A 16146-nucleotide genomic window follows, 5' to 3' on the forward strand; every position below is an offset into this window, starting at 1 on the left:
GATCCATTCGTCAGGTGATGGACATTTAGGCTCCTTCCATGTTTTGGCTATTGTTGACATTGCTGCTATGAACATTGGGGTACATGTGCTCCTATGCATCAGCCATTCTGTCTCTCTTGGGTAAATCCCCAGCAAGGCATGTACTTTTTCATAATATTCCCTTGTGATTACTTATATATTTCTGTGGAATTGGTTATTTTTCCTCTCTCATTTGTGATTTTATTTGAATCTTTTTTTTCTTGATAAGTCTGGCTAGAGGTTTATCAGTTTTACTGAAGTTTTTCAAAGAACCAGCTCCTGATTTTATTGATCTGTTCTGTTTATTTAAAAAAATTTTTTTAGTCTCTGTGTCATTTATTTCTTTTCTAATCTTTATTATTTCCTTCTTTTTGCTGGTTTTTGGGTTTTGTTCTTTTTCTAGGTCCTTTAGATTTAAGATTAGGTTGTTTGAGATTTTTCTTGCTTTTCAAAGTAGCCCTGTATTGCTATAAATTTCCCTCTTTGAACTGCTTTTGCTGCGTCTCAGGGTTTGGGCCATTGTGTTCTCATTTTCACTTGTTTCCATGTATTTTTTAAATTTCTTTTTTGATTTCCTGGTTGACTCATTCATTGTTTAGTAGCATGTAGGGGTGGTGGGGTTGTGGGGGAGATGGCCATGGCCAATTCCTTCGTTCCCAGATGGTCTCTCCATGAGCACTGCCTCTCTGGGATACACTCCAAAATGAGTGAATAGCCTCCCGACTTGGTGCCCCAGGTGCTCTTCAGATTGCTGTTTCCACGCTGTATGTCTGTGAGTTGCCTGCCTGCCCGTCTTGTCTCCAAGAACAGTGCAGGGCCCTCCGGGCTCTATCCCAGCCAAGTCCACTCACCTTTAGAACTCCAGGCCTGAAGCCCTGTCGGTTTCCACAAGTCACAAAATTTGGCCCCTTATTCTTTTAAAGCCAATTATTGTGGGGATCCATTTTCGCCTGCACTCTCCTGTGTCCCACCCTTGTCTTTGATGCTGGCTGTCTCTCCACCACAGCACCAGAATCCATTTCTCTCCCAAACCTATCTTTGCACTTCCTGCCTTCTTCTCTACCTCCAAAATTAACATTATAGAGTGTAGCCCAGGACTCTGAACTTGAATATGAAAAGGTTCCCTGACTTTCTGTTTCTGCTGGAGTTCTTATAGAGCATTTTCCCCAACTGCATCTTTCCTTCTTGACTTCCATACTATTTGTAGGTTGCGACAAACACAACTCTGGTAATTTCTTAAGGAGAAGAACTATTTTATTATGGTTAAGAAGTTGTGCTGCATAGTCAGAGACCCTGGCTCTCAATTCTGTATCTAAGGGGGATTGACTTTGGGCAAGTTAGTTAGCTTTTTGGTACTCCAGTTGTAAAATTGGAATAGTTGTACGTATCCTGTAGCTGGCAACCATTAAATAATGCACAAAGTAGGGTAAGTACACCACCTGGTGTATGAGCACTCAGTGAATGTTATATTACAGGCATTGATTATTAAGGAGGTATGTTTAGTGATGATATAGTTGTAAGAAAAGTCCAATTGTCATCTCCCCTTTTAGAATAAAACATCATTCCCAAGATCCTAATTCTACATATTCTCATTAGTTTGTTGGAGATATTCTCATGAGTATTTTGTTGGTGTTTTGTAAGTAGAGAACCCTATGTCACTCTTGGTAACATGTTGGGAGCTTAGGAACACATTTATTCCTCTAAGGCCCTGAGGTACTTTTGAGTGCTTGGTGGAAATGTTTCCTGGAGAAAAATTAACTAGCTGGGTAAGAGGGAATCCATACAAAACACAGAACTTAAGTTTATAAAATATGCATCATGAAACCACATTCAGTTTAGAAGACCTTTGACTGGTAGCCCTCCTCCCAGAATTACCAGAGGTCTTAGGATGGACAAAAAAAAGCTGACCCAGCAAATAAGAGCACCGTGTCTGTTGTATGGAAGCCCTTGGTAAATGTTAAATATTATTATGTCATCTATGGTTTTTAACTTTTTGTAATTTTTTTTATTTTTGAGAGAGAGAGAGAGAGAGAGAGAGAGACAGACAGACAGACAGACAGACAATGTGAGATGGGGAGGGGCAGAGAGAAGAAGGAAACACAGAATCCAAAGCAGAGTCCAGGCGCTGAGCTATCAGCCCAGAGCTGGATGTGGGGGTCGGACCCATAAACGGTGAGATCATGACCTGAGCTGAAGTTGGACATGTGACTGAGCCACCCAGGTGCCCCATATCATCTATAGTTTTTAAAAAATGATTATTTCAGTAGTGGTGTCAACTTTGACCTATCCACCCTTCTCTTTCCACTTCCACACAAAAATCTCAGAATTACTGAAATGAATTTCAAATTAATTGAGATTGAGTTAATCTCAAATGAATACAGCTGACTTTGAAGTGTACTGTCTACACATCCTGTCCACCCAGAACCATTCCATTAGTGTAGATGTTACACAGTGAAATTTTCTTCTTCAAGAGGAGGACAAAAAAATGGATAGAGAATTTGGTTAATCCATCAGTCAAGGTGAGAGATTATTTAACTATGCTTTAGATATATTTATTTGTATATATTTGCACTTTTGGAACTGAATATAGAATACTCATAAAACATAATAAAAGTCTAAAGACGGCTAATATTTTAGATGTTTTGGAAGTGGTTTTGCAAATATGTGAATTTGTATTAATTTGGAATTCATTTCAATCCAAAAACAATTATACTGGGGTGACTTTCTTAGAATTAATTGAATGCCCTTTCTCCCTATGCTAAAAATCGATAGCTCTCAACATGATCTGTTTTTCCCTAGTCAGAGTTGATAGGGGCTCCTACAAACCTCTGTGGACCATGTACAGTTAGAATGTGTATGTCACAGTGCTTTACTGTTAGTTTCCATAAAGATACATGCTATGATCTTCCAAAGTTAGCAAACTAAATATTAATTGAGATATTTATGGACTCCAATTGTTAGTGGCCTGTAGCCTGGGATGGCTGTCTCCTTTAATTATTCCCAGAAGTCATTAGAAAAGTGCCTGCCCCTTTCTGTTTACAAAACCTATTGAGGGCTCACTGTTGGCAGAAGAGTTGAATCTATGTTGATTATATGCAGTTGATTTTAGAAAGTCTTACTGGTCACATTTCCAAAAAATTTCTAACTGCCACAATATAAATGTTAAGAATCTTAAGACATAAGCTTTTCTTTTAAAAGCATTTGAGTTATACTTAGATGTCTTTTTAAAAATTAATTAAGAACTAAGGATATGGGACTTCAATTCCTTCTAAGTTAATTTGAGGCATTTCTCCTAATCAATTGAATTATGCATTATTATGAAGGTGATCTGCTTTCTCTTACTATGGCAGCCTGTGCTCAAGAGTTTGCTCACCATATCTTCAGATTTGTTTTTTTCTTTTTCTGGAAGCATGCAAAATAATAAACAAAGGAGTCATTTTGATATACAGTGCAATATTATGAACCAGCTAAAATGATGCTTTCAAAAGATGTTTTAAATGAATGTGATACCATAAATGAAAGAGCAAGACATAAAATAATTTTCACCACAAGTATAAAATAGGATGGAAGGCAAAAGTGCCGAATTATTAGACTCCAGCTTCCTGGTCTTTTATATATTTCTCTCCAAGCTTTCTATTATGGGCATCTATTACTTTTAGCAGTCTATCCCATAGGGCAGGGATTTTTGTCTGTTTGATTTTCTAGAAACGTGCCTGATACAGAGTAGATGCCAAATAAATCTTTTGCTGAATGAGTGGATAATTAATTGAAAATTGGCATGAATTGAATATGTGCATCTTGAATATTTAGTAACTTTTTTCCATTTAAAATTTAGGAAGCTGAAAGAAATACTGTATTAGGTTGGCTATGACCTTAAAAAATGAGACTTTTCCCCCCTGAATGTAGACACCAGTCCATTGTAAGTTAAAGGAAACTGATACTTAAAATTTGATTTTTTAACTTTTTTCTTAATTTTTTTTCTTACATTTCCTTGATAGATTCTTCAATTTGAAGATATTTTGGCCAGTACTTTCTACCGAGAGCACTTTCGAATGTACATGGAACGGATAGACAAGAGAGCTCTGATTAGTTTTTGGGAGTCTGTGGAATGTTTGAAGAGTGCTAACAAGGTAGTATGTACAGTCTCAAAGGAATATTAATCACTAGCTGGTGAAAACTTGCATCTTAGGCAGTGTACCTGTGGTTCTCAGTGAAGCTATAAGATAAATATCCATTAAAAGACTATTTAAAACAAAATATAATGAATTATGTTCCAGTTCATAAAGGTAAATAAAATTAGATTTTATTTTTACAACGAGATGCTTCTGAATGTGTGGTCAAGGGAAAAACAGATTCATAAATGTACTAAACTATTGAATTTACTTTCAGTCAGTTATTTTGGTTTGCTTTTTAAACACATTATAAAAAGGCTTATATATATCCACATTGTAGGTATAATGAATTGATCTTGGCACATACACTTCAATCTCATAACCTTGTTATTTTAATATGTGCATATTTTACACTACTATTTCTCTTTTTATTTCATTTAAAATATGCCTGAATTAAGAAACACAAAAGATTTTTGGTTCTAGATTCCTGTTAGAATGAAAAGCCCCAATAAGCATTGTATTTTGCACTTGGCAAGTTCTCAGTACATTTAAGCGTTAAAGAATAATGAAATATGTATGTTTAAATGTGTCTATAAATATACATGACAATATGTACAGTATATATAATGCATGTATTTTGAGAGGTTTATTAAATAAGTGCAAAGAGCACTGGGTACATTACTCTTTGCACTTTATATGAGTGTTGCTAGAACTCAATACTCTTATAACACATCATAAGTCACATACTACATTGGGTACGGAATGAAATTCATTTTCACAGTATTTTTAAATCTTCTTAGAAATGCCTTTCATTGTTATTTTGTAAGTTACAAATTACCTCATTTTAGCCAATATTGTTATTTGCCCATTTTATTATAGATTTTTTTTTTATCACACTTGATTCCAAATGACTGTTGGCAGCTCTCAAAGGAATATTGCAAAGAGCAATCTAAAGAATTTTCCTAAACTACTGGAAACAATTTAAAAGATTTTAATGGAATAAAAGGATATAGCTTCCCTAAATAGTTCTATTTTGACCGAACAACACTAATTGGGGTGTAAAAGTTCTGAGAAGTTTGTTAAATTCACAATATTCATTGAGTTGTTTGTCTTCATTTTTTAATCCTGTTGAAGACTTTGTATAACATTCCTAGAATTAATGAGATGTTTTCAGAGGAAATATAAATGTTATGTTAACTGGAAGAGATGTTTGCGTTTCCAAACAGGCTGGCTGTGACCTAAGTATAATGTTTAAGACTAAGCTGTCTAATATGAGCTTGATTATAATGCAATAAATCATTCTGGAGGATATTTTTCTTGTTTTCTTAAATTACATAATAATGACTTCTGTAGTGAGAAATGGCACTTCCAATTATTTATATTAGATTTTTTTAAAAGCAAATTGAATTTAGCTGATAATTGAGCTATGGAATTCAGATTTATAAGAAGAAATCCATTTCAAGAAGAGAACTATTCACATTTTCCCCCTTCCAGCATTTAATAGAAGTTACATGTGTTAACTGTTCAGCATAAAGTATTTATTTTCAGGAGCCAGTTGTCTTTTCAGACTCTTACCCCTTGATTCTGAATGTGCACACAGAAGCCAGAGACCCACACTGGCACCAGTAGCATGGCCTCAGCTTTAAGATGGAGGAATTCAGAAGAATTATTTTTGTCAGAGATGATATTTCTTACCTTTCTTGTTCTTAATCTTCCTGTCTTTTCAGAATGAAATCCCACAATTAGTTGGTGAAATTTACCAGAATTTCTTTGTGGAAAGCAAAGAAATATCTGTGGAAAAATCACTCTACAAAGAAATCCAGCAGTGTCTTGTGGGAAATAAAGGTATTGAGGTGTTCTACAAAATCCAGGGTGATGTTTATGAGACCTTAAAGGATAGGTATTACCCTTCATTTATTGTCAGTGACCTGTACGAGAAATTGATGGTAAAAGAGGAAGAAAAACACGGCTCGCACTTGATTTCCAGCAAGGATGAAACGGTGAGTCATATTTAGTTTTCTCCTTCCTTCTCGGTGGTTAGGCTTCATATATGATCAGGCGGGTGCATGCTGTTTAAGCAAATTCGGTGCACCTTTTCATCTTTTAATATTCAGGGCTTTACATAGAACTTAGGTACCTCTTTCCTTGTTCTTCTGAACCACTGACAACCTCTTCCTCACGTTGCAGCCTCCCAGCCCTCTCTCCACCTGAGACACACCCCGAGTGTGACTCCTGGAAAGTGAGGGCAGAGAGTCCGTAGGGTGGTGTAGGCCAGGTGAGAGAATCAGAACTTAGTCCAGTCCTAGAATAGACAAAGGATGGGGAAGTGAGGAGTGGAAGAGAATGTGGGAGCAGTTACATGAAGTGTTTTGGAGTTTAAAAACTCAGAAGTAAGTAAGATATTCGGAGAGAAAGTTGGCTCAGCCACAGCTTAGGTCTAATTTTCCTAAGTGTACTCTCATTTTGGAGAGCCCCAGTTGCCATCTCTCATCTACCACTAAAGATTTATAGGGTTTTAAGATTCAGGAAGGTACAGAGAGAAACAAAATGTTGTATTTGCAGTCATCGTGCATAGAAAGCTTATAATTTATTTTGGATTTTTTCTGCTCAGTTATATTTCAAGCTCTGAGGAATCAAAGCTTACTCTTGATGGTATTAGAAGTTGGCATCTCCAAACTGTTGTTAAATTCACTCATTCAGACTTTTTATAGATTTGTTATTTAGTTCTTTACACTTTCTGTGTATAACACCTCTAGTAGGTCCAGAAGTCATTACATATTACATTTTATTTTTAAGATCAGTTTGTATTTTTTTTTTAATTTTTATATATTTTTTGGTTAAGTTTGTTTTAACTCTACTTCAGAAATTAAATGGTTAATAAGTAAATGCTGTAAAAGAGGCTATTCAGATTAATTAAAAAGATCAATACTCAATAGATAAATTGAATAAAATCTTGAACTGACAGTTGATATGAAAGGTAATAATAAACAAATAAGAAAAACTATCCACCTTCACCTAGGACTCAAAGAAGAGCAATAGGTATCACTGACCTTTTATTTTTTCAAATAAAATTTTTTTTTAACTTTTATTCACTTTTGAGAGAGAGACAGAGATGAGTGGGGGAAGGGCAGAGAGAGAGGGATTCTGAAGCAGGCTCTAGGCTCTGAGCTGACAGCACAGAGCCCGACGCGGGACTCGAACCCACAAGTGGTGAGATCATGACCTCAGCTAAAGTCATAGCTTAACCGGCTGAGCCACCCAGGCGCCCAGTTATCACTGACCTTTTGAATGCTTTTGCTCTTTGTAGCAATAATTCCACTTCTAAAAATTTATCCTAAGGCGATAACTAAAGGATAGAAAAGGTAATGTACAGTAGAGTTTGTTTTAGTACATTTGAGATAGCAAACCAGCAGAGTCAACCCAGAGCAGGATCAGCAGTAGGAATATACCTCAGTGGGGGCGCCTGGGTGGCTCAGTCGGTTGAGCGTCCGGCTTCAGCTCAGGTCATGATCTCACAGTTCGTGGGTTCGAGCCCCGTGTCGGGCTCTGTGCTGACAGCTAGCTCAGAGCCTGGAGCCTGCTTCAGATTCTGTGTCTCCCTCTCTTTCTGACCCTCCTCTGCTCACACTGTCTCCCTCTGTCTCTCAAAAAAAGTAAATAAAAGACATTAAAAATAATTAAAAAAAAAAAAAGGAATATACCTCAGTGTACTGTCAAGTCATAGGATAATATACAGCTTTAAACATTCTAATTTTGAAGAGTAATTAACACCCTCAAAATAAGCAGCATTATAAATTATATGGAAAAGACAGAATACCTATCTATATTTCTATGAGGTGTAGAATTATGTCATGATACGTGTACTCCTGGACACAGATTTGAAAGACTGTATCAAAATAAAACAAGCTTGGTTCTCTAGGATTATTAATACTTCATTTTTGTTGGAATTTTTTTATTTTACTACTTATTTCAGTTAATAAAAATTGGAAGAAAAAATTCCGGAAGAATGTTAAGGAATATGAACAGAGCAAAAGATCATTCTCAGGACTTCTGTCCATTGCCCCACATGCTTTTACTGCTCACAGATCTGTTTTATATGCTGTCTGCTGCTAATCTGTCCAGATTTTTCAGAGTTATGCATTTCTTGATGAATCTGAAGTCAGTTTGAAATCCTAACCATTTAACTCATAAAATGATCTACCTGTCAATTTATGAAATACATTTTCAAGAGAGGGACTGAACAAATTAAATACTGAAAATACTTTGACTAGTGGAAATTTGGAAATTTTACTTATCTTTTATTTTTTAAAAAATATTTCTTTTGGGGACAGCACAAGTGGGGAAGGGGCAGAGAGAGGAAGATAGAGGATCTGAAGTGGGTGCTGCGCTGACAGGCTGATGTAGACCTCGAATCCACGAACCATGGGATTATGATCTGAGCCGAAGTCAGATACTCAACAAACTGAGCCACCCAGGTGCTCCTGGAAATTTTATTTTAAAAGGACTTGGCCTGAGTTTTCTAGAACATTCTTAGGAGCCCAAAAGGAAGCCATATGCATCTCCTTCTCTTTGTCCAAGATGAGGCACAGAACATTCTGTTTGAGTTGGGCAGATAACTCAGTTGCCTTCCCTTGTCCACACAGATTCCCTTGCGTGTACCATTTGGGAAATAATGGTGTGGAATCCATCCCCCATCCCGCCCTGTTTTTTCAGGCTATTAAATGTTTCTTCTTTCATTGCAATCCTAAACACCAGTTACTTTGGTTCGAAATAACTTTGATTTGTCACTTTGCTGAGGAAAAGCAGCCTGCGTCTGAACTTTCTACCACAAAGTGTTAGTGGAATCTAGTACTTTGGCACAGTAGATTGTAATGATCTAGAACCTATATGCTAGGTACTAATCGCTAAACAGTCCATCATTATAAGACAGTGTGATTCATGTGACTTTTTCCCCCAGGATTTGGGTGGTGAGGCTGGTGAGGAAGCTGTAGATGAAGGCGCCAGTCGGATTAATGAACAAGCCAGTTTTGCTGTAAACAAACTACGAGAACTAAATGAGAAACTTGAATATAAAAGGCAAGCTCTAAATTCTATTCAAAATGCACCAAAACCTGATAAGAAGGTAACTCTTTCACTTTCAAGGTTGTCTTTGAAAGTTTCCATTTTTCTGATTTGATAAGTAGTAGTTTTCAGTTTCTGTTGCAAAGCATCACTGTTTCTTTAAAAAAAAAAATTGTAACTCTACATTATGTTGTTACTTTTTTACATCTAGTGTAGAATTAGAAAAGCCCTTGTTTTTAATCTTCCGGTGGTTTGGGGCTCTCTCCAGTCATCCGCCGTGAGCAGCTCTGTGCTCTCTTGCTGCCTTGCCTCCAGTACCTTTGCAGAAGCGGGCAAAGCCTTTCCTTGTGCCATACCCGTTTCTGGAAGTACATTAACTTTTCAAGGACAATCATTTTAGTTTTATTTTTCTTTCAAATGCTATGTCAGAATTTAGGAACCTCACAGACTGACACAAGAAATAAATTGTTTTGCTAAAAACCAACAGAATTGGAAAGTTTAAAAATGTAAACAGCATCTCCCTAACGCATTTCTCAAACACACACAGTGGCGGGGCTTTTTGCTTTTTTCAAAAGGAAACAAGTCCTTGTAGCTCGCATGTCCGGGAGAGTGTTAAGGCAAAGCTTCTGCCCTCAAACTACAGGTTTTCTCATGAAAGAGGTCCAAGGGGATGGTAAGCATAGCATTTAAAAAAAATAAAATTACTTATTTTTTTAAAGTGTGGCAAAATATAAATTTACCATTTTAATCATTTTAAGTATACATTTTAGCATCAGTACGTTCACATTGTTACACCACCATCTATCTGAAATTGTTTCATCTGGCAAGACTGAAACTTTAGATCCCTTAAATGATACTTTGCATTTTTCCATCCCCAACCCCCTGGAAACTACCTTTCTACATTCTACCTTGTATGAATTTAACTACCCTTAAATACATCATGAGTGGAGTCCTATAGTATTCATCCTTTTGTGACTGACTTCTTTCACTTAGCATAGGGTCTCAAGGTTCATTCATAGTATACCCTGTGTGAGAATTTCCTTCCTTTTTAAGACTGAACAATTTTCCACTGCATTTACCCAGCATTTTGTCTGTCCATTCACCCATCAGTGGACATTGGTTTTTTTTCCACCTTTTGAGTTTTGTGACTGATGTTGCCATGAACGTGGCTGTACAAATACCTTTTCGAGATCTTTCCATTCTTTTGAGTATGTACTTAGTGAAATTGTTGAGTCATATGATAATTCTGTTGTTAATTTTTAGAGGAATCTCCATACTGTCTTCCATAATGGCAGTCCCATTTTATACTTGGTGCATAAGGCTTCCAGATTTTCTACATCCTCACCAATAATTGTTTTTCATTTCTTTTTATAGTAACTATCCTAATGGGTGCAAGGTGGGACTCATTGTGGCTCTGATTTGTACTTCACTAATGAGGTTACGTTCAGTATCTTTGCATGTGCTTTTTGGCCATTTATATACCTTTTTTGGAGAAATGTCTATTCAAGTCCTTTGCCCATTTTTGAGTCAGACTGGTTTTTGTTTTTAAGTTTTAAGAACTCTATGTATATTCTGGATGTTAGTACCCTATCAGATATGTGATATGTAAATATTTTCTACAATCCTCTCGGTTGCCTTTTTGCTGCATCAATAGTATTCTTTGCACAAAAGTTTTAAATTTTTATGAAGTCCAATTTTCTTATATTTTCTTTTGCTCCCTGTGTCTTTGGTGTCATAGCCAAGAAGTTATTGCCAGTCCAGTGTGTGAAGCTTTCCCCCTGTGTTTTAAGAATTTATAGTTTTAGTTCTTAATGTTTAGGTCTTTGATGTATTTTGAGTTAACTATTGTTTTATGGCGTTAGGTAAGGGTCCAACTTCATTGTTTTGCTTGCTTATGGGTATCTGGTTTTCTTTCCACTGTTTGTTGAGGCTATTGTCCTTTTCCCAGTGAATGGTGTTGGCACCCTTGTCAAAAATCATTTGACCATAAATGCAAAGTTTATTTCTTCCTTGTCTATTCCATTCCATTGGTCTATATTATATGTCTGTCTTTATGCCAGTACCATACTGTTTTGGTAAGTGTAGCTTTGCTATAAGTATTGAAATCAGGAAGTGTGAGCCCTCCAACTTTGTTCTTTTTCAAGATTGATTTGGTTATTCAGTCTGCCTTGAAAGTCCATATGAATTTTATGATGGATTTTTCTGTTCTTGCAAAAAGAAAATCATTAGAATTGTGATAAGGATTGTGTTGAATCTATGGATTGCTTTGGGTAATATTGACATCGTAGCAATGTTTAGTCTTCTAATCCATGAACATTGAATATCATTTCCATTTATCTATGTCTTCCTTTACTTTTTCATTGGTGTTATGAGTTTTCATTGTAGAAATCTTTCTTTCACTTCCTTGTTTAATTAATTCCTAAGTATTTGCCATGGTAAATGGAATTGTTTTCTTAATTTCTTTTTTGGATTGTCCATTGTTAGTGTATAGAAATGCAACTGGCTTTTGTCTGATTTTGTATCCTGCTACTTTGCTGAATTGTATAGCATTTTAAGTGCTTTTGTAACTCTCAGGATGTTTTCCCTTTGCAGATTGTTTCCAAGTTGAAGGAGGAAATCATTCTAATAGAGAAAGAACGCACGGACCTACAGCTGCACATGGCAAGAACAGATTGGTGGTGCGAGAACCTTGGAATGTGGAAAGCCTCCATCACCAGTGGAGAGGTAAGTCTGACTGTTTTTCCTCCCAGTTTATTTTAACAGTATGATTTGGGGGCACCTGGGTGGCTTGGTCAGTTGAGTGTCTTGACTTCAACTCAGGTCATGATCTTCCAGTTTGTGAGTTCAAGCCCTGCATCAGGCAGAGCCTGCTTCAGACCTTCTGGCCCCCCTGCCCCCCGTCTCTCTCCCAATTGCCCTCTCTCTTTCAAAAATAAATAAAAACATTTAAAAAATTAAAAAAAGAAGAGTATGATTTTATAAGACAAAATTTTGTCCTAGAGAATTAAGGTTGAAGATAGAAAAGTTACGTTTGCTCCTACAAAAGTTACATTTGTCCCCCTTTCTTCCCCACGGTTTTCACTCTGTCTTACCCTTGACTGTGAGCTACACGAGGGCTGCCTGGCATAGATCTGATCTCTCTCCACTTCAGTTTGTCCTTGTTCACTGGAATTGTAAGCACCTTTCAGATAGGGACAGGTAATGTCCCTGAATTGCCATTTTATTTTGCCATTGAGGATCAAAATAAAATGGAAGTCACTATTTGAAATCTGGTGGCAAAAGATAAAAAATTTTAAGTGTTTCTGATTGTTCCATTCTGGTGAGTTCAATTACTTAAATTTCAGTTGCTCTAAGATCTTTAATAATGCATTTTTTTGCTTTGAATTAGAAAATATTTTACTATTCTTTGAGGGATATGGGTAACAATTTCCAGAATATGCTGTATCCCTTTTGTCAGTAAAAAGAATTTCTCTTCAAGGAGCGATGCTTATAGGCATTTCCATTGCAGACAACTTCTTCGTTCCCACCTGCCCTAATATCAGTCACGTGGAAATCTGGAGATGAAGGTCAGGTGCAGTCACAAATAACAAGATCGTGAGGAACATAGTGTTAATGTTTTGCTTCACTATTATGTCAGAAGGCTTGTGAAAATATTTATCTCCTTAGATAGGTGAGGGCCTGTTAGTACAGTTTATCTTTGTTCTCCATCTTCCCCATCAGCCCGGTGGCTTCACACGCTTACTGTGGTGTGGGGAGGGCTTAAAATTCACCATCTTAAGTTCACCAAGAGCAGCTCTGAAAGCACACCCACGACAGGGGCGCTTCACCAGGTGCTCCGCCAGGTCCTTGGCACCTGTTAGCACTCTGATTACAGCGAGCTGCGGGAGCTCGCCGTGGCACTGTGGTCACCGAAAAGATAATGGTGACAGACACTGAGGGGTCACCTGACCGCCAGAGTTCACAAGGCAGTCCCGCGTAGAAATTGTGGAAGATGTGTCTGCACAACGCCAGACTCTCGTGAGTTCTGATCCTGTCTGACTCCTATGCTAGCTTTGTGATCCTAGGACGGTGCAGGGCCCCTGTGTGTGTTCTCGCCTCCTGCATCCTCACAGGGCTCAGTGGGTGCTCTGTGCGTCTTGTGTCTCTTTCCTTTGCCTTTCTTAATGACTCTTTGTCTCTAATTCCATTTATGATACAAATTCAAGCTTAAATTCAGTGTATTTTCTTTTTGTTTCTTCTCTTATCTATTTATGTTAAGTATAATGGCCTATTTCTTTCCCTGTATCATCCTGGTAATCTCCCTTCTGGAAGGTCAGCTGTCAAATATAACCTCATCGCAGGAATGGACACCATTTGTTCAAAGTCCCTGGGATGATGCAGGGCATAGACTCCAGGGGGCTGGAAAATCTTGGGGGGTATTTAGAAACCTTGCCTACTGCATCTGCTAACCATGCTTGTTGTTGTTGTTGTTGTTGTGTTTGTTTTTTCCAAGGTCACAGAAGAGAATGGTGAGCAAATGCCCTGTTACTTTGTCATGGTAAGCTTACAAGAAGTTGGAGGAGTTGAAACTAAGAACTGGACCGTCCCTAGAAGGCTCAGTGAGTTTCAGAATTTACACCGGAAGCTTAGTGAGGTATGAAAACTCATGAATAACAGGTTTAGAATTACAAGCAAGAAGATACTTATGAGCTCATTTCAATTTTTACATATAAGGAAACTGATTATTAACCTTTCTCTCTTGCTGTGGATACTGGCAAAGTGGCCTTTTCAGCCTGACATTTGGAAATTAACTCATATACCAAATGCTTTAGAGTAAATCATTGAAGACAAAGAACTGTCTGAACTCCACTAAGCCCCATAGAACCCCAGAACTGAAAGAGAGCTAGGGGTCATCTAGGGCCACTGGTTTTGAGACTGCCAGCTGTGACCAATTAATGGGATGTGAAGTCAGTTATTGATTGCAGCAATAGACAGAGCATAGAATATATTAGATTTCAGCACAGAAAGTAAGGGAGTCGCAAAGTATTGTGGTTGAAAGCACAGACTCAGAGCAGGACTGCTTGAGTTTGGAGAGTAGCTCTACTATTTAGTAAGCTATATGACCTGGGACTTGTCACTCTCTTTCTCCCTCTTCTTACTCATCAGTAAAATACGAATATTGATAGTATCTACCTCTTCCATCTGACAGATTTGTGAGAATTAAGGGAATACATTTATAGAAAGCATTTAGAAGAGAGTGTTTCACGTAATAAACATCACGTTGGTGTTGGTAGTAACAGTAATGAGCACTGTTTCATAGAGCTTCTCAGTTTTAGATGTGGATTATATTACATATGTATATATGTGTGTGTGTGGGTTGCAATGTAGCATTTCCCACTGTGAGTTTTAGTTAAAAACGTTAGAAAGCTTCTAACGGAGGTCACTTCTTTTATTTTAAGATGAGAGGAACTGACCCCAGGGAGTTCGGTCAGTTTATCATAGGATATGTACATAGTAGCCAAACCCGGATTGGATTCCAGGTCATCTTACTTTCCATTCCTTATTCTTCCATCTTTTTCAGGAATTGTGTCTTCTCTGTCTCTTCTCTTCCTTATCAACTGAAAAGCTCTTCAGTCTCTTCTACTTTTGTTTCTGTTTATTGTTGTTTGGCTCAGAATGAACTGACTGTTGGTAGAATCTTGTGGTCACCTATTAGACTCCTCTTCTGCAAATGGAATATGTCAATTTCCATTAACCTTTTCTCCAAGGGGATTTTTAAAACCCTTTTAATCACTATCTTCTGAATACTATACCTTCTTCAAGTGCTTTTTTTTTTTTTTTCAAATTTTCAAGTTTTATTTTCTACATGTCAACTTTCTTACTAATACAGTTTTTAATCTGATAAAGTCTGACTCCAATCAGACTATTGATTATTTCCATTCATAATTGGTTAAATCAGAGAAAAAATTTAAATTAATTTTGAATATATACCACCGAAACTGACTATATACCACCAAAAATAAATATTCACTTAATGTGGTCTTATCTGTTTTATGATATCAAAAGGTTTTTTCTTCCCCAAATAAAGATTCTAAGAGAAATTCAAGATTCCTTTGACAAACGGAGAAAAAAACCCACACTTCGAAAAAAGTATATTTACTAGGTATATTTACTGTAAGAGAAAATATGTCTAATGAAAAGGAAATTTAAAACATGACCTTAAACTTCTATGAAAAACTTTTAACAAGTCCCTACTTCATTCACTTAACCTATTCCATAAATACCAGAAGAGAAATTGGGCAGTTTGTAATGAAACTTAGAAAAATGTCTTTTTCCATAAAGCAAACTTAGAAATGTTTCCCTTTGACTCCTTCCAATCCCCCTTCACTGTGCCGAGGAGCTGTTGAGTTCTTCCAGAGTTTTGATTAGGAGGGTGGGTTCCAAGCTGACGTGGCTTTCCAGGTAGGGAGCTCCTGCTTGGGGTTTTCTGGTCCCAGGATCTGTGACTTGTCCACCATAGAAAGTGATCTCGGCCAGTTCGTGTTTCCCAGGCTCTGTTCGTGGGACAGCTAGAGCTTTGAGAAGCATGATACCCCAACAGTGCACTGCTGAAGAGCATCATGAGCTTGAGCAAAGTAGGTTTTTCACTTAATCAAATACTTTAATCAGTAGGGATCCCGATAAGCCTGGTCATGCTCACCTTGGCTGGTTTTAGCATTGCCGTTCCAGTCACCTTTCCCGGGATCCACCTGGCATGGATGGATGAACGAACCACTGACATTATGTGGCCACCTCCCGGCCCTGCTTACCCTGTGCATGTCCTCTGAAACTTCTTCAAATGCTTTTAAAATGTGGGTGGCCACAACCAAGTGTCCGACTATAGTACTTCTCCAGTGGACTCTGGTCACCCTGGCAGTGTGGAAAGCAAAGTACTGATCTCAGTAGAAGATTCAATCTTTGCTGAGTATAATTGACA

At 37.4% G+C, this 16146-nt stretch overlaps 1 protein-coding gene and 1 pseudogene across 2 annotated transcripts in view; one reads left to right on the plus strand and one right to left on the minus strand.

Moving 5' to 3' along the window:
- Positions 1–16146, plus strand: part of SNX25 (sorting nexin 25) — a 131081-nt gene that overhangs the window by 95984 nt on the left and 18951 nt on the right. For both annotated transcript variants that reach the window (XM_029934602.1, XM_029934607.1), the window contains exons 8-12: positions 4017–4148; positions 5858–6130; positions 9088–9252; positions 11784–11915; positions 13684–13824. In XM_029934602.1, the coding sequence (XP_029790462.1) occupies positions 4017–4148; positions 5858–6130; positions 9088–9252; positions 11784–11915; positions 13684–13824 (843 nt within the window). The remainder of the gene's footprint in view (positions 1–4016; positions 4149–5857; positions 6131–9087; positions 9253–11783; positions 11916–13683; positions 13825–16146) is intronic.
- LOC115287854 lies at positions 15555–15975 on the minus strand (annotated as a pseudogene).

Source organism: Suricata suricatta, chromosome 1, assembly GCF_006229205.1.
Source record: "Suricata suricatta isolate VVHF042 chromosome 1, meerkat_22Aug2017_6uvM2_HiC, whole genome shotgun sequence".
Taxonomy (NCBI): domain Eukaryota; kingdom Metazoa; phylum Chordata; class Mammalia; order Carnivora; family Herpestidae; genus Suricata; species Suricata suricatta.